This window comes from Phyllostomus discolor, chromosome 3 (assembly GCF_004126475.2).
Source record: "Phyllostomus discolor isolate MPI-MPIP mPhyDis1 chromosome 3, mPhyDis1.pri.v3, whole genome shotgun sequence".
Lineage (NCBI taxonomy): Eukaryota > Metazoa > Chordata > Mammalia > Chiroptera > Phyllostomidae > Phyllostomus > Phyllostomus discolor.
In genome coordinates, this window is record NC_040905.2 from 179952235 (window position 1) to 179974447 (window position 22213).

The 22213-nt window shown below is 36.3% G+C and overlaps 1 protein-coding gene across 10 annotated transcripts in view; it reads right to left on the reverse strand.

The window, feature by feature from the left end:
* Positions 1-22213, reverse strand: part of AGTPBP1 (ATP/GTP binding protein 1) — a 138683-nt gene that overhangs the window by 18664 nt on the left and 97806 nt on the right. For all 10 annotated transcript variants that reach the window (XM_036021798.1, XM_036021797.1, XM_036021799.1 and 7 more), the window contains 6 exons: positions 14227-14314; positions 9689-9833; positions 6508-6661; positions 4864-5044; positions 3432-3561; positions 1982-2113 (listed from right to left, as the gene is read on the reverse strand). In XM_036021798.1, the coding sequence (XP_035877691.1) occupies positions 1982-2113; positions 3432-3561; positions 4864-5044; positions 6508-6661; positions 9689-9833; positions 14227-14314 (830 nt within the window). The remainder of the gene's footprint in view (positions 1-1981; positions 2114-3431; positions 3562-4863; positions 5045-6507; positions 6662-9688; positions 9834-14226; positions 14315-22213) is intronic.

Consider the following 22213-nt stretch of genomic DNA (forward strand, 5'->3'; position numbering starts at 1 on the left):
CAATCAAAATGCCCACAACATTTTTTACAACTTAGAATTATTCTTAAATTCACCTGAAAGTGTAAATGTGGGCACACACCCTGGGGAATTCTGAGAGAAAAGGCTAGGACTGGAGAAATAATCCAACAGCTACTAACCTAAATTACATATCTAAGGTTAAGTTAAACTGTGGTACTGGAGTAGGAATAAATATATCTCTAGAAAGAAATATATCTGGTTCAAAATTAGAACCCAAGGTATCTGTTAAATGTAGTATTATTATTGTAACTTGAGAAAGCACCGATCGTTCACTAATACTGACACGCCTGGATAGCACTGAGAAACAAGCTACAGTCAAGTCACCCTTCATTGAATTAAATTCTAATTAAATTGAGAATTTAAATGTAAAATTTTAAAATCAAACTGAAAATAGTAAACAGAGAACTACATTTTTAAATCTTGGAATGGGAAAATTCTTTCTAAGCCACAAAACCCAGATGCCATTTTTTTAAAATATTCAACAAATAAGATAAAATTTTAAATTACTACACATCATAAACAAATAAAATTCTCAATATACTTGTAAAACACAAAGTTTCAAAAACAATAATAATTAGATGACCACCAGCACAAAAACAAGCAGAGAGTACGAAAAAAGGCCATTTTACAAAAGAGAAAAATCATAATTGGACAAATGTATGAAAAAATATTTGACCACAAAATTATAGAGACACAAACTAAACCATCAGATTTTTTTTTAACCTGGCAAAGACAACCGTAGTACGTGACTAGGGTGTGGAGAAATAGTACTATCATTCATTATATTAGGAACATCAATTTGTATAAACTTTATGAAGGACAACTTGACAACACTAATCAAATGGCCACCAACAGGGAATGACTGAATAAACAAACTGTGGTACATCCATACAATAAGAACAAAAATGCACAACGAAATCTTGTGTAATTGTCAAAAAAACCGAAACAGATCCCCACACAAGGACCAGGAAAGATGGCCAACACACACTGTGTGGAGAAACAGGCTGCTGCCCTGGCTGGGTGGCTCCACTGGTTGCAGCGCCGTCCCACACACCAAAAGGCTGCAGGTTCCATCCCAGGTCAGGGCACACACGGGAGGTAACCTATCGATTTTTCTCTCCCACATCGATGTTTCTCTTTCTTTCTCTCTCTCTCTCAAATCAATAAACATATTCTTGGGTGAGAATTTTTAAAAAAAACAAGTTGCTGTGGAAATTGCAAAAAAACCTCACAAATACTTTACATTATAGATTTATGAATGAATGTGCTCAGAATGGTAAAATAGATTACTTAGTATTTAATTGAGAGACTACTTTCAATTAGCACTTTGTGTTCCTGAAGTGTTTCCATTTTTTTTAAATATATTTTATTGATTATGCTACTACATTTGTCCCATTTCCCCCCTTCTCCCCCTCCATGTTTCCATTTTTTATATAACTAATCATTTTATTTATTTGGAAAAGGGGAAGAAGAGAAAGAACCAAAAAGAAAACGTACTTCGAAGTTCTGCTAACAGTAGTAGTATGTTACTGAAACATTTTCTGAAAAATAACCTGTGGTCCTTGGTTAGGTACAAATTTAGCAGGAGAGGCTCTGGGACAAAATGGGAAGCACACAGGAGTTGAAGCAGTAAGATCTCATTTCAGCGCTCCACACACCGTACGTGCACAAACACTGGTATGCAACGGATGGCTTTATAAAATCAGCAGAGAAAGGATATACTGTTTAATAAATGGTTATAGATGGAGAAACTAAAATTAGACCTCCACATCTCATATAAAACAAATTCCAAGTACATTAAAAATCTAAGTGTGAAAAGCAAAAAAAAATTAGAAGAAACATCTGAAACAATAATAGCAAAATGGCAACATGAACTGAATCTGAGTCGTTCATATGCGAAATCATTTCTGTACTGGTGTGCATGTGTGAAACTCAAAAACCCCTGGCTTTCCATGGTAATTACCCTGTATCCCACATCTTCCACGATATCACAGGAGGTGGCGTTAGCACTGGTGTGCCACACTGTCTCCTTGATGCTGCAGCCGTACATAAACACATTCTTCTTTCGGGAGTGGCCATGATAGTCACAATAAACCTTGAAAAGATAATACACTTTCAGAATTAAAAACCTTTAAATGCACAGAATGTCACATAAATCTAGTTACTATTAGCCAATAAACAGGTCTGTGTTCCTTGGTCCTTTGATTATAACTGAGCCACCATTTAACAAGCAGGACCAATAAAAATAGTAATATCGAATTTTAGAAAGAAATCTATGATTACCAGAATGGCTAGAAAGTCTTCTGCAAGTACTGCATCAAGCCATGAATTCCACTCTTTTTCTTTTATATCTATATTCACCATTTTATTTTTTAATTTTTAAAAAATATTTTACTCATATATTTATCTTACAGAGAGGGGAAGAGAGGGAAAAAGAGGAGAGAAACATTGATGTGTGCGAGAAACATCAACTGGCTGCCTCTCACATGCGCCCCAACCAGGACAAGGCCCACAACCCAGTCACGTGCCCTGGCCAGGAATCGAACCGGCAACCTTTCAGTTTGCAGATCAATGTTCAAGCAACTGTGCCACGCCAGCCAGGGCTACTCACCATTTTAAAAAATAATAAAATCAATTATAGGTCAAATCTACAACTGTAGTCATCATTGCCCCAAGGGCTGTTAAAATATTTATCTTATTTTAAAAAACATGAAAATGATTTTCAATTTAATTTTAAGAGCATTATTTATTTTTTTAAAAAAAACCTTAAAATGGTTTCAATTTAATTTTTAAGAGTATTATTTTAGAAATGAAAAATGAAGTACTGACTCACATGCCAATTTTGCCCCTTTGCAAAGTGTTTCTGTATTTCCGAAAGGAAAATTAACTCATTGAAACACTAATAGGATGAAACATTCTAAACAAAAGCTGATGAAAACAGAAGCAGCTACATACGCAGTTCTGTGGAGTCTCCCTCCGAGCCTGCACGACCTTTCCCTCATGTGTATACTCGAAAATTACCAGTTTCAGAGCTGGCTGAAGAGCTCAGACACAAACTTCTACTAGTTTGAGAACTTGGAAAATACTGGTATTTTAGTGTTGTTCAAACAGTGACATTAAATACCTAAAGCTTACAACTAGGAGTTACCAACATTCATAAACAAAAAAAAAGTAAAGAATTCATGAGAATTATAAAAATTAAATCTGATAAAATAAGAATATGAATAAATTATATTAATTTGACACCATAATTACTACACAAGTGACTGATAAGGGAAAAAAAGATATTTTAAAGAAGTTGTTTCTGAAATTAACACTTAGCTTTTATTACCAGAAAGTAATGTACAAAACACTAAGTCATTAATTAATAAAATGATGTCTTTGACTATACAAAGTACAAATATTCCACTTACGAGTGGTATGCGCTTCACTGCAGCCAGGTACTGTAGCAGCCCCTTAGTGTGGTAAATTGTAGGATGTAAATCTGGATTTGGACTTTGCCACTGTCTATTCAAATCCTCTCCACTTAAAGAACAGCGGTGGCTGAACACAGGGAAGCACAGTGATAGACAAACACAGGTGTCAATAAATCCCTATGTATATTTGAATTAATTTTATGATTCTATTCCACCAAATATGTCAAATAGGTATAAATGGTAGGTTCAACAAAATCCATTTTTTAGTCATTAAATAATCATTTATTAAGCATCTGCTGTGACCAAGACCCAGTGTTACATGCATTTAAAAGTGGTAAGCTTTCAGATTCAGAAATCAAAACTTTCAAGCTATAGAAAAAATTAATTCTCAATTCTGGGATTTTATTCCATACTCTATAAAAATTAATGGTCATATATTTCATTCTGGCTAATACTCATTTGTTTTACTAACATTTTGTATTTTGATTGTATTAGTTATTATTAGAAGTACGATCTGGGATCTCCTAAGATAACTATATGAAAAGTATACATTCTTATGAAAATTCAAATACATTTGCATTTAATCATAGGTATTAAGTATTAAAACCATTGAACAAAAATTGAAGCAATCAGAAGGTAATAACAGAAATATAAACAATTCTAACTGGTCAATATATTCCTGAATTAAAACAAGACATAAAATTTTATTTTAGTTTCATTACCATAACCTATCTAAAAATAAACTATCCCTTTTTTATTGAAAAATTTCCTAAAATATGGGAAAGGCTCATGTTATATTTACTGAATAAAATATGGTACCCTCAGTTTTGGAGATTCTTATGTCAAATCCCATCTTTCAGAAGCACTAAAAAGACCTTGTCTAATTGCCATAATAAATGAATTACACTAACAATAAGCTACCTTCTCTTAAAAAGCAGTATCTTCTAGTACCTCCAGGTTAGAGAATTCCTTGTCAGAAACTATACTTCCTCGTATCAGGAAGAAGTTAGCAGATAGAGCCAACACTCTGAATCAGTGAAAGAGATCCCAGAGGATTCTAAATTTTATAACAAACTAAGATCACACCACTGACAAAATTTAAAAAGAAAGGAATATAAAAGGATGTGTTAAAAAAATCTTTCTCATATCCTGACACTGTGACTTTTCTAAAATAACTCAAGTAAGATATACACTTTATGAAATCATGTTCTCATGAATATAGAATTTTCAATGCCATACTACTAATATACAAAATATATTTTCATTTAAAAAAAAAACCTTAAATGAATTCCACACCAAGAATTTCTTTGCTCTAGAAAAACTACTAGATTTGCTTTCCAAATTTACCCTGGATGACATTTACTTCCACAATTTTATACAGGACCACCACAGTAAGCTATAATATTTCTATAACTATTGCTTAACTTACTTTCCATTGATGACACCATCTGGATTTAGCATAGGGACAATTTTAAAAATATAGCATTCTCGTAAGCTCTGAGCAGTAGGGTTATTACTCATGAGATACTCCAATGTTCCTTTCATTACCCAACTTGCATTAGTTTCTCCAGGATGTACCCGAGCAGATAAGAAGACGTAAGGGCGATTTCCTAAAGTACACATAAAATCTCAAATTAAAATGAACAACTATTAAAAGTTTGTATGATATTTGACTCTGGGGCTTTAGAAATATTTCTCCTCAAATGTGAATTCTGATACAAATTCATAGCAGAGTGCACTGTGCACCTGCTGTACACACGCACTGCACTAGGTCCTAGGGAGGAAACAGAAGTGAAGCCCCCGTAGGCCATGTCCTAAAGCAATTCATAACATAATCATTAATCAATGAATACCATTTGAGTCACTTATTTCCCAGTGGTTAATCTAGCATATAAAATTAGTTCTTTAATATAATTGTGGCTTTATAAATATTAAGTAGTTGAGGAAGTTTTAAATATAAATATATTTTCATAAAGTCACTGGAAAAAGAAGGAAAATATAATCTTATCCCTGTTTTGTTTTTTGCCATGAGGTGTGTGTTATTTTCAGTAATCATACAAATAATTGTCTTATCCCTGTTTTATAGTCACTATTATAAGGACAGAAGAAAGGTGAATGTGCTCAGAGATACACAAAGAAGAGTATTTTCAGTATACACACAAACCCATCTGCAAAATATCACTCAGCTCACCTGCTCCTATTTTCATTCACAGCAAGCTCTTTCTCTTTCCAAAAATACTCAACCTTTTCATCAAAATTAGAATGGTTTTCTTATTTTTTTTAACACAGCTATACATTTAAGACAATTTTTAAAAAAATAAATGGTGGGGAAAAACAAGTAGCTATTCAGTGCTAGCATAAAATTTCTGGTGATTTTATTTATAAATAAAACGAGCTATAAATTTTAAATTGATGGTATTATTACATTAAACTCTTAAAACAATCTGTGACATTACACCTTGGGTATGACTTCCAAGGATAAGAACTACAGAGAATTAGTGTCAAAAGAGACCTCAGAGATCATCACCTCATGCAGCTCTCTCATTTCTGAGTTTCTGAGATAAGGAGACAGAGGCCCAGGAGCAGGCCCCAGGCTAGGCAGTAACAGGACTAGGACTTCTTTTTTTTTTTTTTTTTTTTTTTTAATCATTGTTCAAGTACAGTTTTCTCCCCCCTACTCCCATTCCAGCCCACCCACCCAACCCTCCCCCCTTCCCCCCATTACCCCTCACCCCTAGTTTTTGTCCATGTGTCCTCCAAATTTGTTCCTGTAAACCCTACCCATTCCCCCCTGGAATTCCCTCTTCTCTCCCCTCTGGCCACTGTCAGACTATCCCCTATTTCAGTGTTTTTGGTTATATTTTGCTAGTTTTTTTTTTGTTTTGTTGTTTTGCGAAACAAGCCAGGCAGTGAAAGACAAATACCACATGATATCACCTTTAACAGGAATCTAAACAACAGGACTAGGACTTCTGATGCCTGCTCCTAGTGCTACTGCCCGTACAAAATATATAGAAAGCAAAGAAAAATAAGTAAGAATAACTGGTATTTTGAGTGAAAAAGACAGACTTACTGAATTGACAGATATGTTCGTAATAATTAGATTCTGGCATTGCTGTTATAGTCACCAAAGGACAGCTGTTTCCAGACAGGGTTTCACATAACACATCTCTTCGAAAATAGATTTGCTGAGGGTTGTGTGCCAATTCCAATTTCTGAAGATGCATCTGGATAAAATGTAAAAATATACAATTATTTAAAAACTCCCTGTGATAAACAGAAATAAATGCATCTAGATAGCCACATACCTAAAAGTCAATCTAATGAGCAAAATAAACCAACAAACAAAATAGAAACAGGCTCATAGATACAGAGAACAGACTGACAGCTGTCAGAGGGTTGGGGGCTGGGTGGAAAAGGTGAAGGGATTAAGCAGAAAGAAAATACCTCATAGACACGGACAACAGTATGGTGACTACCAGAGGGAGAAGGGGGCAGGGGAGGTAGAAGAAGATAAAGTGGGGATAAATGGTGATGGAAGGAGAACTAACTTGGGGTGGTGAACACACAATACAATATATAGATGATGTGTTAGAATTTTACATGAAACCTATATAATTTTATTAACCGATGTCACTCCAATAAATTCAACTAAAAACATTTTTTTAAGTCAATCAGATTCCTAATCCCTCCTCTGGGACCCTCAGGGGCCAGATGTAATTCAAACATTAGTATCTGAGGAATTCAAGAAAGAGAACAGATACAGCACATATAGCACTGAATGTGCAATACCATCGACAGGGTCAGCGACAGCAGCCTGTATAAGCATGTTGTTATTTCCACGGCAAAACACATAAAGCACCACTCTAAGTGGAATCAATATTCTAAATAAGCTCACATCAATTAGGCTAGGCTTTGCTGCCAAAGGGACTATGAAAAAGCTTTTGGTTCTCAAAGCCTTCTGAATATTGAAATTGTGACTGTGGGCCTACAACAGTGATGTAAAATATGCAGAATAAAAATTATGTTGCACAAATTTTTTAACAAATTTTCCTGACTTCAAGATTTATATAGGTTCATTGTGAAATGTCTGGAAGATGCAGAAAGTACAAAGAAAAAAATTTAAACACTCATAATTTCATCACTTAGATTACTACTAACAAGTGCCAATGTATATTAACAAAACTGTAATTATACATGCCTTTTTATAACCTTCTTTTATCACTTACTAATTTATACATGTATAAATTCATAATTATGAATCATATACTAACGATATGGTATAGTGTCATACCAAATATAAATCATTCAATCCCTCATTTTAAGACACTTAGCTGGTTTCCAAACTTTTGCCTATGCTCATTCACAGAATCACTATGTACTGTGTGATCACAATTTCTGTGCCAGAAACTGTGCCAGGCACTGAGGCTATAACAATGAATAAATGGACCCTACCCTAGGGACAATGCAGAGTACTGTGATAGCTTGTAATAAGGGGAGGGGAGCCCAGCTGAGTCTGGGCAGTGAGTGAAGTTCTCCTGAAAAAAAAAATTACATTTAAACTGCGATCCAAAGGATGAGTGAAGAGGACAGAGAAGCATGCCATAGGCAGAGGAAAGTGTAGGAAGAACACAAACTGAAAAAGAAGAGGGCATTTCAAAGAACTGAAATAGATTCTTCACAGCTACACCAAAAAGAAACAGTGAGAAACAGAGAATTCAACACAGAAAGGAGGGCTTGGTAGACCAGTTTTTCCTAAAGGGTCGCACATGTACTGCTACTGGTAATTGAGATAACTAAGCGATACATGGATAACCTTTAAAGAATGTAACAGGTACTTATTTTATTGTGAATTAGAAAAATGTCTACCCATTAAACCCATAATTTCCTGGATATTAAGTTAGGGTAAGGATAGACTTTAAAGAGTAAATTATTTTAGTCTATTAAATAATAAATATTAAGTAAATAGCAGCTCACACAGTATGTGGACATGGCAAAAATTGTGGCAGACAGTAAAGGAATGACTCAGTGAACCACAGTAAGAATTTTAGACGTTGTACAAATGGCTCCAGAAATCACTAAGGCATTTTGAGCAGGGGAGTCACATAATCAGGTTTGCCTTCAAAGAGCCTTCTTGCTACAGTGTGGAAAAAATACAGATAAAGAGGAAAGGGGATAAAAGTGAACTTCAGAACACCAGTTAGAAAAAGGCTGGCAAAAGTCCAGGTGAGAAATAACGCAAATGCCTGGGAAAGGTCATGGAATTAAAAGAAAGCGGGGGAACTCAGAATACGCCAAAAAGGTACACGCCAGTAAAGAAGAGTAACACACAGCCCTACAAATGACAACGCTGTGCACTCTGATGCTATGTTACTCAGCACAGAGAGATGTCTGATTTTACATTTCTAGGCTGTGATCTTTTAGTTATCATTTTAAAATACATTTTATTGATTGTGCTATTACAGGTGTCCCAATTTTCCCCCCACTGCCCCCTTCCACCTGGTACCCCCATTCCCTCCAGGACAACTATCAGCAACTGAGTGTAGGTTGTAACCTTTATTGGTATCTTTTCTGCTCTGTGGACTGTGTTTTTCTCTCCTTTTCCCCTCTTCAGTAATTTCAAAGCTTGTCCCTAATCATAGCGTTCCAATTTCTTTCTGGATAAATTGATCATATCTTCATGATCTTTGATTATGAGGATAGACATTCTCTTCTGAGAATAAACCTACCATGGTAATTACTTGAATTTACTTGTTTTATTTTGTCTTACAATACAAATAATCAAAAATCTCAAGAGAACCCACTAAACAACCCTTGTACCCCAAATTCTAAGCAATCTGGATCTAGGACTCCATACACAACCATGAGAAGAAATAAATTCCCTGCAGAAAACTTAAACCACACCCACATTTTTCTACTGTTAGATTTTCTATCAGATTCAATGTTTCTCATTAAACACTTGGAAATCTCATCTAGTTAAAATCTGCAAATCATGGAATCTTAAGAGAACCTGTAGATTTTGACCCAAAGATAGAAAGCAAAAATTATGTCAAATTTCCTTAGTATTTCTTTCTATTAAATAAAGAGGCTATGCTGCCATTTTACACACCCTTCAATGTTTTCAACAAATGTTGTATTATTATGTAAAATTTTCAACACTAGATCTTTTTCTTATTAAAGCAATTTTATCTTCTATTATCTGACACATACACATAACACAATAACAGTCATAATACAACTTAGTGAGTTCTCACCTGTAAAGTTGAATACGTATATGGATAGTGATAAGCAAAGTAGCAAACGTCATCTTTATGTGGAAAATTGACAGTGAATGTAATTGTATAGTAGGATTTTCCCTTTTGCCCACCTGCAGCAACTGAACTTCTTGAGAAGTGATTTCTGCAATAGAAAAGCATACAATGTTTATTTCATACATACAGAAACTCTGATTTTCCTTGTTATTTTATTAAACAGAACTTCGGGGCAGGGTTGGTTTATAAAAAGTGTAACTTAAGTACTCTATAAACAGAGACTTGAGCTCTGGGCAGCATGGTTCAGTTGACTGGACATCCTCCTGCAAACCACAGGCCGCCGGTTCAATTCCCAGTCAGAGCACGTGCCTGGGGTTACTTTCCAGACTTTCAACATCACTGACATATGTTGAGCTAAAAATGTTTTGTACATCAACTGAATTCCTAAAATTCCAAATGACCTTGTATTATTTAAGCCATAAAATGAAGAAAAGCCACGGCCTGCAGATTATTTCTACACACTCAAGGAATTCTGAAATTGGTATACAGTCCATTAGCTGAGCCATCATTATGTCTTGAATTGAGACTCAATGACAAGGTGCTACGGGTTGAAGAAAATACGAAATGAGTTCCAGAATACACCCTACCAACTCCTTTCCTCCAAAAGCTTAGCATCTAAGTGGAAAGTATTTAATTATACCACACTTTATCTACGTGGCAGTTCACAAGTTCTATTCTCACATGTAGGGGGAAGGCAGTTTTATTCAATTTCACAGATGACACAAACAAGCATCAAAGGACCTGACTGAGGTAAAAAGCTAAGTAAGACACAAGGCAAAAACAAATTTTAATGCTTCACTATCTAGTTTCAGGCCTTGAGAAAGCAACTAGAAAAGTGATTATTACACGGAACGTGATTAATAAGTGTCTGTTGAATTGAGACTAAATTCCAATTCCAGAGCTGGGAATAGCTGAAAGAAAAAAACAAACAAAAATCCTTGCCATTGCCCTTTACATAGAACAACTACTAGCATGCTATGACCACCAACTTTACAATGTGAAAGAGAAAAACGTTCATTGCTGATTTCTTTCATGCAAAAGGGGAGAAATGAGAAGGAAGCACCACTTTCTGAAAGATGCCGTTTCACCCATTCGCAGTCTAAATTATTCTGCCAAAAGCTAACTGAGCACTGCCCAGATCATCGCCACTTCAATCCAACTTCGAGAAAGAGATAGGTGAGGAAAGTACTTTTATATTAGCCTACCATTAAAATAAATATGAGATTTATTCAAGTACAGATGAGTTATATATAACCTTATACTTCTGTTCCTCATTTATTTACTATTTATGTCACAAATCAAAGTAGGGGCAAAACCCTACTGGTGTGAATTCCAAGGAACCCTTTCTTTCCCAAGAAGTAACAGCAATTAAGACCTAGGTTTGTCCAAAGCCATGTCATAAACCATTAAAAACAGTTTAATTTTAGAAGTCTTCTTCTAACTGATACTAACTATATTAGTGCTAGTTAAGCACAGTATGAGAAAGTCAATACCCCCCAAACAAAAATGTCAGCATTAAGATTAATAACAGATGAGAAACAGAGATGTCAACTGTTTTCAACAGTGGAAGTCGTTTGGAAAATATTACATACAGAAACAGAGTAACATGGGAAGTAAGATACATAATTCTAGATTATTCAGAATGAATCTGAAGAATAATCCAATTACTCCACTGAAGCAATAAATGACTTATCACACTTATTTCTAACTCATTAAGTAGTTCACCTAGTTGAAGTCAAAGTTGAGCTATATAAGTTGACATAACCATGGAATACATCTCCAGGTAATATATTTTGGAAATTAAAATGAGGTAAATATTTGTGCACAGAAGAGAAAAGAATTGTACTTACTATCATCAGAACAACAAATAAATACAAGTTATTTCCTAGAATTTCTTTAAGTATATTTTATTGATTATGCTATTAGAGTTGTCCCATTTTTCCCTCCTTCATCCCCCTCCACTCAGTACCCCCTTCACTCCAGCATTCCATCCCCCACTTAGTTCACACCCATGGGTCGTACATACAAGTTCTTTGGCCTCTCCATTTCCCATACTATCCTTAAGCTCCCCCACCCCCAGTCTATTTTGTACCTACCATTTAGGCTTCTTATTCCCTATACCTTTTCCCCCATTTCCCCCACTGCTCTCAACCAAAAACCTTCCATGTGATCTCCATTTGTGATTCTGTTCCTGTTCTAGTTGTTTGCTTAGTATGTATTTGCTTTTGTTTTGTTTTTTAGGTTCAGTTGTTGATAGTGTGAGTTTGTTGTCATTTTACTGTTCATACCTTCGATCATCTTCTATTTCTTAGATAAGTCCCTTTAACATTTCATATAATAAGGGCTTGGTGATGATGAACTCCTTTAACTTGGCCTTATCTGGGAAGCACTTTATCTGCCCTTCCATTCTAAATGAGAGCTTTGCTGGATAGAGCAAGCTTGGATGTAGGTCCTTGCGCCTTTCTTGACTTGAAATACTTCTTTCCAGCCCCCTTCTTGCTTGTAAGGTTTCTTTTTGAGAAATCAGCTGATAGTCTTATGGGCAGTCATTTGTAGGTAACTGTCTCCTTTTCTCTTGCTGCTTTTAAGATTCTCTCATTATCTTTAATCTTGGCTAATGTAATTATGATGTGCCTTGGTGTGCGCTTCCTTGGGTTCAACTTTTTGGGGACTCTTGGAGCTTCCTAGACTTTCTGGAAGTCTATTTCCTTTGCCAGATCAGGGAGGTTCTCCTTCATTATGTTTGTAAATAAGTTTTCAATTTCTTGCTCTTCCTCTCTCCTTCTGGCTCCCCTATGATTTGGATGCTGGAATGTTTCAAGTTGTCCCAGAGGTTCTTAAGCCTCTCCTCATTTTTTTGAATTCTTATATCCTCTTTCTGTTCTGTTGAATGTTTATTTTTTCCTCCTGCTTCAAATTGTTGATTTGAGTCCCAGTTTCCTTCCCTTCACTGTTGGTTCTTTGCATATTTTCCTTTATTATACTTTGCATAGTCTTCACTTTTTCCTCTATTTTGAGACCATACTCAACCATTTTTGTGAGCATCCTGATTACCAGTGTTTTGAACTCAGTATCTGATAGGTTGGCTATCTCCTTGTTGCTTAGCTCTTTTGCTTGAGCTTTGACTTGTTCTTTCTTTTAGGCCATATTTCTTTGTCTAGGCTCACCTATTATGCAGTAAGGGGTGGAGCCTTAGGTATTCACCAGGACGGGGCAACCCACTTCACTGTGTTGTGTCACTGAATGTCAGGCAGGGGTCCAGGAGGAAACAATGGCGCTTGCTCCACTCTCTGCCGGATTTCAGTCACTTCTCCTGCTTTCCCCAAGCAAATTGGGCCTTTCTGGTGCTGATTTCTGGGTGGGTGAGTTTGCGTACATTCTGTGACCCTGGGGGTCTCTCCAGCAAACTCTCCTGTTAGGCTGGAAGTTTCTCCCACCACTGCAACCCCCACAGGTTTTTACAGAGGTTTTGCAGCTTTTTCCCCCCACACTGGAACCATGGGTTGCATGGTCTGTCTCACTTGCCAGTTGTTCCTCCAGTTTATCTGCATGCAAATGTGGGATGGCCTGGTCCGCCAGCCTCTGCTTCCTCCATACAGGTCCTCCAACCACTGCCTTGCCATACATCCTCTCCTCCCTGGCTGCCTGTCTCTGCACCTCCCACTAGTCTGGATGAATGTTTCTTTAACTTCCTGGCTGTCAGGACTTCCATACAGTTTGATTTGCTGGCAGTTCTGGTTATTTTTTGTTTTTAAATTTGTTGTTGTCCTTATTTTGGTTGTGTTAGGAGGCAAAGTGTATCTATCTACACCTCCATGTTGGCCAGAAGTATTTTCTAGAATTTCTAATTTCATTTTTATTCAATGAAGTTGCCAATTTTAAAGCTAAAAAAGTTGAGAACACATAGCTGTCTAAGCAGTGGAAACAAAGATTTAGACCTAAACTATCTGTCTACAAAATACATTTTACAGTTGACCCTTGAACACACGGAGGTTAGGGGCACCAATATCTGCACAGTCAGAAATCCAAGTATAACTTCTGACTCCCCAAAACCTTAACTATGCCAGTTTTCCCTCACTGTCTGTCAGGGGCTGGTTTCAGGACACCTGTGGATACCAAACTCAGCAGACACTCAAGTCCCCTATGTAAAATGGCACAGATCAATGCATACGGTTGGCCCTCCAAATCTGCGGACTCCAACCTCAGATCGAAAACAATAGAGGCATTTACTGGAAAAAATTCACATAAAAGTGGACCCGTGCGATTCGAACCTGTGTTATCAGTCAATTGTATTTCCACTAACTATGCCCCCTAAATCGATCTCGTATTTTAAAGGACTCTATTAGAAGTAATACTAAAAGCATGGCACCATAATTCAAATAATGTAATGATGACTCTACTTTTTAATCTTTAAACTGAAATAGAATGAAGTTAATAATCCCTTCTGTAAACCAATGTCCTATTACCCTTAGAATACTTACTTATAGTAACAAATGTCAGTCCCCACACGAGTCCACCACGGTCTGGCATTTAGTGCTTCCTGAACTGAATACATGAGTGGCTGCATACCTTGACAAAAAGAAACAGAAAAAAAAAGAGAGAATAACTCTTACAACATTTTTTAGGTAAAATTAATCTATGCACTATAGAAAGCACCAAACATTCAGAAAGCTAAAGCAAAAAGACATTTCTGGTTTTTTATATGGATTTTTTTAATCTGAGAAATTTATTTAAAATTTCGTAAGTCAATCAATGATGTGCTTTAATTTCCAGTTGAACTAAAATAGATTACAACTTTAATGAGTGAAAAGTCATTAACCATTTTTCTATTTCTTTTCTATAGATTAAATAACAAGGAATATACAGATACGCATACACACACACACCCCCTATAGTAAGTGAAAGAGTTAAAAATACTTATGTAAAGAAAGAGCTCTATAGTTCCCCATGAATTATCTACACAGAGGGAAGGGGGAAAAAATGCCACCAAATGCACGATTGGTTTCTTCCCCAACCTTCTCCACACAAACGTGTTAACAGCAGGGAAGAGGAGGGGGTACTGCTAACAAAAACAGGATTAAATATATAGTATATTTTCATGGGTAGTTTTAGAAATATACTTTCCACATGAACTTTAAAATCACTGATCTCATTTTAAAAAAGAATGTACTGGGTTTCTAATTGGAATTAATGAAATTCATGTTAATTTTAGAAAGGATAACCATTTTTAAGATGTGCTTCTGACTTTCCTTAAATCTTCAATTAAAGATATAGTCATTTTCTTAATTTTCTTGCTACAGAACCATTTTGTTAAACTTACCGTGGTATCTTTTTAGTCTTTAGTCATCTCTTGGGTTTTCTAAGTATTCAAATCATACCATTTGCAATTTAAAAGATTTTATATCCCCTTTTAGTATTTATATCAGTCACTTCATTATCTACTTTTATTTTATTTAGAGAAATGAAACCTTAAAAACAATTCTGAATACAGTGGTAAGAACAAACAACTCTGTCTTGTTCATGATTTTAATCAAGCTGTTTTGTCATTCAGTCGAATATTTGTCAATTCTTTTTTACTCATTAACTATCACACTTAAAGTATAAGAAGAGCTAACACTGAATAATTTTTAATATGTCAGATACTGTTCTAAGTATTTTCACATATGTGAAGTCCTTAAATCTTCACAACCCTCTGTGGTAGGTACTATGATTATTCTCATAACTGAAGTACTTTCTTCCATAATTCTTACTATACTTAAGTGTTTCAATTATTTTATCAAATGCCTTCTCAACATCCACCAATAGAATTACATGGATTTTCTCCTTTAATCTGTTAATGCAGTAAATTATATTGATAGGTTTCCTACTGTGAACTATCTTTGTATTCCAAGGAGATGTTATTCTTTTACTAGCATATAATTAGATTAGCTAAAAGCTCATTTAGAATTTCTGCATCTAAGAATTGGCTTTTTTGTTTTAATTACCCTTACCAAGTATTAATATAAGATTATACTAGCTTCAGAAAAATGTATTAATAACTTGTTGGTAATTTATTCAACAAACAAAAGTAAAATCTATTTTTAATAGGTAAATATAATTCAGCTGGAATACCATCTCAATATAGCATCTAATACATTTTTTATTTCCTTCAGAACAGTTATAGTCTGTTCAGAATCATTACTTTTTATTAATCAATTTCAGTATTTCTATGTTTTGTTTTACTTCTGTTTTTAAAAGTAGAATTATTAAAAATAGCATTTTAAAATGGTATTTAAAATAATATTTTTATTATTAAAAATTATCTTTATTTTCTTGTTTTTCTAATATCTGAACTTAGGTACTTAGTTTACTAACTTTCTGTATTTTTTATTTTAAATAATGTAAGTTGTTAAAGGCTTTCAATTTTCCTCTGAGTACCAGTTAGCTATGTCCCGTAAGTCTATTAAAGTGTTCTCCTATGTGGTATCTTCTAGATCAGAGCTATCCAACTTAACTTCCTCCCAGAATAGAAATGTTCTATACCTGCACTGTCCAATATAGCAACCACTGGCTATTAAGCACAGGAAATGAGCTTTAGAGCACTAAAGAACCTGAATTTTAAATTTCTAATTAAAGGTAATCCAAGATGGTGGAGAAGAAAATGGAAGCTACGCTAACCTCCTCCCAGGGCCAATCTGGAATTACAACTAAACTGTAGAGAAATCACCCTGAATAACCTATGGAACGCTAGCTAGAGAGAAGCTTTACAACCACAGACAGAAGAAACCACTTCATCACTATGAGACTGGCAGGGAGTGCAGAGGAGGCACAAGAGGGCCGGCTGGGCTCCCACAGGCAGCAGCTGAAGTCCCAGAGGGATATTCAGCAGCCAGGGCGTCCCCCTGAGAAGTGTGAAACCACAAGTTAGGCTCTCCAGCCTACAGCACCAGAGCCAGGAAAGGAACCCAGGTGACATTCGGCTGTGAAAAGTTCGGAGATTTCTGTCTGCCAGGGAGAGATGGCTGGCGATGCAGAGAGCCTCTTAAAGGGCCAACACACAAAATTCCATTCACAGCCACCTACCCTGGGTTCCAGCAGAGAGGGCAGACTGGACTAGAGACAAGTGAGGAAAGTCTGGGGCTGGTGGCTCTGGGGAGAGAACTGAAGGAACAGCCCCCAGGATCCCTGTGCTGAGTCATTCCCCATACACAGGAGCCATCTTGCTCAGGCACAGCAGTCCCCTCCAAGTGGCATCAGCCTGAGGGGAAGCAAGAGCCCCACCCACAGGAATTACTCCGCTCTACCCTGTGGAGCTTAAACCCAGATGCTGAAAACAGCTTAAGGCTACAGCATTGATTAAGCTTAACAACTAAGGGGGATCTCTAGGAGCTCTAAGACTTTAGCTCACCCCCACCCCAGGCCACGTGCTGGTATAAGCCAGTCTTGGCATGCAGCCTGGTTCTTTCTGCACACAAATAGGCCCAGCAGAGGGCGCCACACCTCCCCTATAGAATGCTAATAGGTCCAAATAAGTTGTACAAGGCCAGTAGCAAACAGCATCTGATAAAGGTCTTCACCAGAGTCTTTGCAGATCTACCTAATACACAGAAACAAATACAAAGAAGTATCCAAAATGGGAAGGCAAAGAAACAGATCCCAAAGGAAAGAATAAAATAATTTTCGCCCTGGCTGGCGTAGCTCAGTGGATTGAGCGCGGACTGGGAACCAAAGTGTCCCAGGTTCGATTCCCAGCCAGGGTACATTCCTGGGTTGCAGGCCATAACCCCCAGCAACCGCACATCGATGTTTCTCTCTATCTCTCTACCTCTAACTCTATCTCCCTCCCGTCCCTCTCTAAAAATAAATAAATAAATAAATAAATAAAACAAAAAAAACAAAAAAACTTGAAAAAAAAAAAAAAAAGAATTTTCCAGAAGAACTAGATAAAATGGATGCAAGCAATTTATCAGATAGAAAGGTTAGAGTAATGATTATAAGGATACTCAACAGCATTAAAAAGAACATAAAAAAGAACCAGTCGGTAATAAAGAAAGCAATATCTGAAATAAATAATATACTGGAAGGAATAAAAGTAGGTTAGAGGAAGCAGAGGATTGACTCAGTGATTTAGAAGACAAGGTAGATAAAAACACCCAGGCAGAGCAGCAAAAAGAAAAAAGAATTTTAATAAATGAGGAGAACTTAAGAAACACTTTGAACAGCATGAAACATAACAACATCCACGTCCTGGGTATATCAGAAGGAGAAGAAGGTGAAAAAGAGATTGAGAACCTATTTGAAGAAATAATGACAGAAAGCTTCCCTAATCTGGTAAAGGAAAAGGATACACAAATCCAGAAGGCCCAGAGAGTCCTAATCAAGTTGGACCAAAAGAGGCCTACACCAAGACACATAAAGGTCAAATGGCAAGGCTTCAAGACAAGGAGAAAGTCCTAAAAACCGCAAGAGAAAAGCAGGTAGTTACATACAAGGAAGCACCAATCAGACAGTCACCTAATTTCTCAACAAAAACATTTCAGGTCAGGAGGGCCTGGCATGAAATATTCAAGGTGATGACAAGCAAGAACCTACAACCAGGGCTATTTTACCCAGCAAGGCTATCATTTAAAATTAAAAAGAAATTAGAAGCTTCCCAGACAAGAAAAAGCTAAAGGAATTTGTTACCACCAAACCAGTACTGCAACACATGTTAAAGGGCTTGCTTTAAAGAAGAAGTAAAAGAGAAAGAAAGAAAAAAAAAACAGAGGAAAATAGTCTAACACTAAAATGGCATTCAATATGTATCTATCAATAATCACCTTACACGTAAATGGCTAAATGGCTCTAAGATATAGGGTAGCTGAATGGATAAAAAAAAACAAGACCCTTATATATGCTGTGTCCAAGAGACCCATCTCAGATAGAAAGATACACACAGCCTAAAAGTAAAGGGTTAGAAAAAAGGTATTTCATGCAAATAGAAAGGAGAAAAAGCTGGGATAGGAGTACTTATCTGACAAAATAGACTTTAAAAAAGGCTGCAGTAAGAGACAAGGAAGGACGCTACATAATAATAAGGAAAACAATTCAACAAGAGGACATAACCTAGAAACATCTATGCCCCCAATACATTTCATTTCATTACTTCCATCTTACTTTCTTTCTACTATATATTAAATATATCTTATCGCTCTTTACCTTTTTACTTTACTGGCTGAGCTGCATTTCTCCACATTTCCTTTTTTTCTTGAATCATCTAGAAAGCCTTCTATTGTGCTTCCCATCTTAATTTTATGATTAACTATTATTTCTTTGATAGTGTGTCAAATTAAATAACTGAGCAAGACTAGTTATTTCACTTCTCCCACATCAGTCCCTTAGAACATTTTTACTTAACACATTTTATAAATTCCAAGTCTTCTATCTTGAGACCATATTCCTCATTTGCTTTTCTCAGAAAGGATGCAGGAGTGGCATATTTTCTGATTTCTACACACACAAAGGTGCGGTTTGCTGGTATTGACAAACAAATGACAGATGCTGCAAAAGACATTCACTTGGCTATCTTCTCACTTCCAGTGCCACAGATGAGAAGTCCAATACTAACCTAATTTTCACATGCAGAACAACATAATCATTCAGAGCATGCAATCTGTATCCAGATTACCTGCGTGTGAATTCCAACTTCAGCACGTCAGATGCCTGATCCTGGGGACATTACTAAACCATTTATGCCCCTTTTCCTTCTCTGTAAAATGAGCGTAACAATCTCACTGACCTACTTCTTGTACAGATTAAGGGCATCAGATGTGCTAGCACTTAAAGAAGACCTGACACTTGGTAAATATTCAGTAAATATTAGCTGCTGTTATTATTACCATTATTTTATTAACCAGTTCTTTTTAAATGGATGTATGTTAAAATTTTGTCTTGACATTGCTTGAAACTCACGTATTTCACTGGTATATAAAAGACTCCTGTCTTTCTGCCCTGGCTGGTGTGGTTCAGTGGACTGAGTGCCAGCCTGCAGACCAATTCAATTTCCTAGCTGCCAGTTTGATTCCCAGTCAGGGCACATGCCAGGGTTACAGGCCAGGTCCCCAGTAGGGGGCACACAAGAGGCAACCATACATTGATGTTTCCCTCCCTTTCTTTCTCCCTCCTTACCCTTGTCTCTAAAAATAAATAAGTAAAATCTTTTTTAAAAAAAGATTCCTGTGTTTCTTATTTCTTCCTAGGACTCAGTGAGCCATTTCAAACTTTAACCTCCTCCAGACACACAAAACTCACAACAGTGGTTAATAATAGTAAGGTAGAACAAGGTTCAGGCTGAGGTCAAAGGGCACAGTACATTTATCTAAAGTGTTCTACTTTTATAAAAGACCATGTATTTTTACATTACTTTTTAAATGATAGTTAATTTTGGACAGTGAAGGGAGCTGTAGTTACGAATTCTGACTGTACTAAAAACCATATGAACAAAATAGGTCGCCCCAATAAGAATCAATCAAATGAGGTAACTGAAACTGAATAAACCACAGTCTATTCAAAGGGATATAGACAGGCTATGTTGAGTAATGATTTAGTAGTCATTAGCCAAGGATAAAACCTTTATGTACACAAAACAAATATACTAAGAACTGTCCCTCTGGTCATCTGAATGTAGACAGTCAAAATATTAAATCGCCCCAGTGAAGCCAACATCCAATGACAGTGCCTCTAATAATACCAAGTAAAACCCAACGTTGTATAACAGATGCAACTAAAAAGACAGACAGAATGTATTTTGGGCCCTAATCATCAATGCAGTATGTATGAATCACTGATTCACAAAATTTTCAAGTTGAAGCCAATACCCTCATTAACAGATAAGAGGGACGAGAAAAATTTTAATGGAGCATGAATAACCTGAAGGCACCTATCACAGGCTGCATATGTTTTCTGGGCTCAGTGACCCTATAGAGGAAAAATACGTGTTGCTAATACGGCTTGTAGGACAGCAAAGATGTATACTAAAAATAGGAAGATCCAATCTTGGGGACAACAATGGCAGCCGCTTGAAACCCACTGGCTAAATCTTGGGCAATCGGAGTGTCAGACAAATAATGACAGCAACAAATTATGACCAACTGAGTAAAATAGGAAAACAGTCCTACACTGACAGTAACATCCTGAAAGCTTGAGAAGAAACAAGGTATGTACATGGTTTCAAAGTACCTCTACACAAAATACTAACTACAAAGAGAAAACAAATAACTATACAATGGAAAAGACTAGCAAACACCAACTTAAGTAACAAATTATTACGAGTCGTAACAGGACAAACAAAATCCTGTGTCACCAGAACACCTCACTTCCGTGATACTTCTGCCACAGATGCCTAACAAATCAAATCACGAGGGGCATGAAACAACTCCAAATTAAGGCCCATTTTACAATAAGGGTCTTATAATTTTCAGGTGTCAAGGTCATGAACATTAACTACTGCAAAACTGTTCCTGACTAAAGTAGTCTAAAAAAACTTATATATAATGTATTTTGAGCTGAATCCTCTTGCTATTATGGACATTACTGAAAAAACAGGTGAAACTTAAGTGGGGGTGGGAGGCTGGGTGTCAAAGGGCTAGATGTAATTCATGTATCAATGATAATTTTCTGATGTTAACAGTTGTGCTGTATTTGCACAGAAAAATGCCATTATCTGTAGAAAATACACTGGAAGAATTCTAGGGTGATGGGGCACCATTTTAGATGTTCAACCTATAAATAAGGGATATAATTTTTCTGTTAAGTTTAAAATTATTTCAAAATAAAATATTTAGAGAAGTTGATCATAAAATAAACTAGAGTCTTCTTGACATATACTTTATGCATGTTCATCTTATGTTCCTAATGGGATCTTCTTCATACTTCATCCATCCATTGCCTCATTCATTTAATATTTACTGAACATGTATTAAATGCTGTGCTATAAATACAGTGGTCAGCAATAGACACACTTCCCTGATCTCAGGAAATTTACAGAAAGTGGTGAGGGTTGGCAGGGAAGGTATTAATCAACTACACACAAAAACAACATAAAGCTTTAAAGAGTACCTAAAACAAAAAGAATTACAAGGAACATTTATCAAGGGAACTAATCCAGTCTGGAGAGTCACGGAAGACTTCCTTAGTCAAGAGATAGCTCAGCTTCAAAGTATGGAATTAACTAATGTGGGTAAACTGGGAACGCAACATACTAGACTGAAAAATTCTACTTTGTTGCCTGGTTCCACAAATGTTCAATTTTATCTGTGAAGGTGGTTTAAAATCCTCATATATATGGAAGACAGTGGATGCGGTAAAGGGAATGGGAGGGAAAGACGGCAAGAGTGCCTGAGAGGAAGTCTGTGATAAAAGCTCTTTAGTTTAACTAAAATGCAAGACCGCCACCTGGTGGTAATTTGAGCAAACCCCTTTCAAGTAATGAGAGATAATGAGTTAACAACA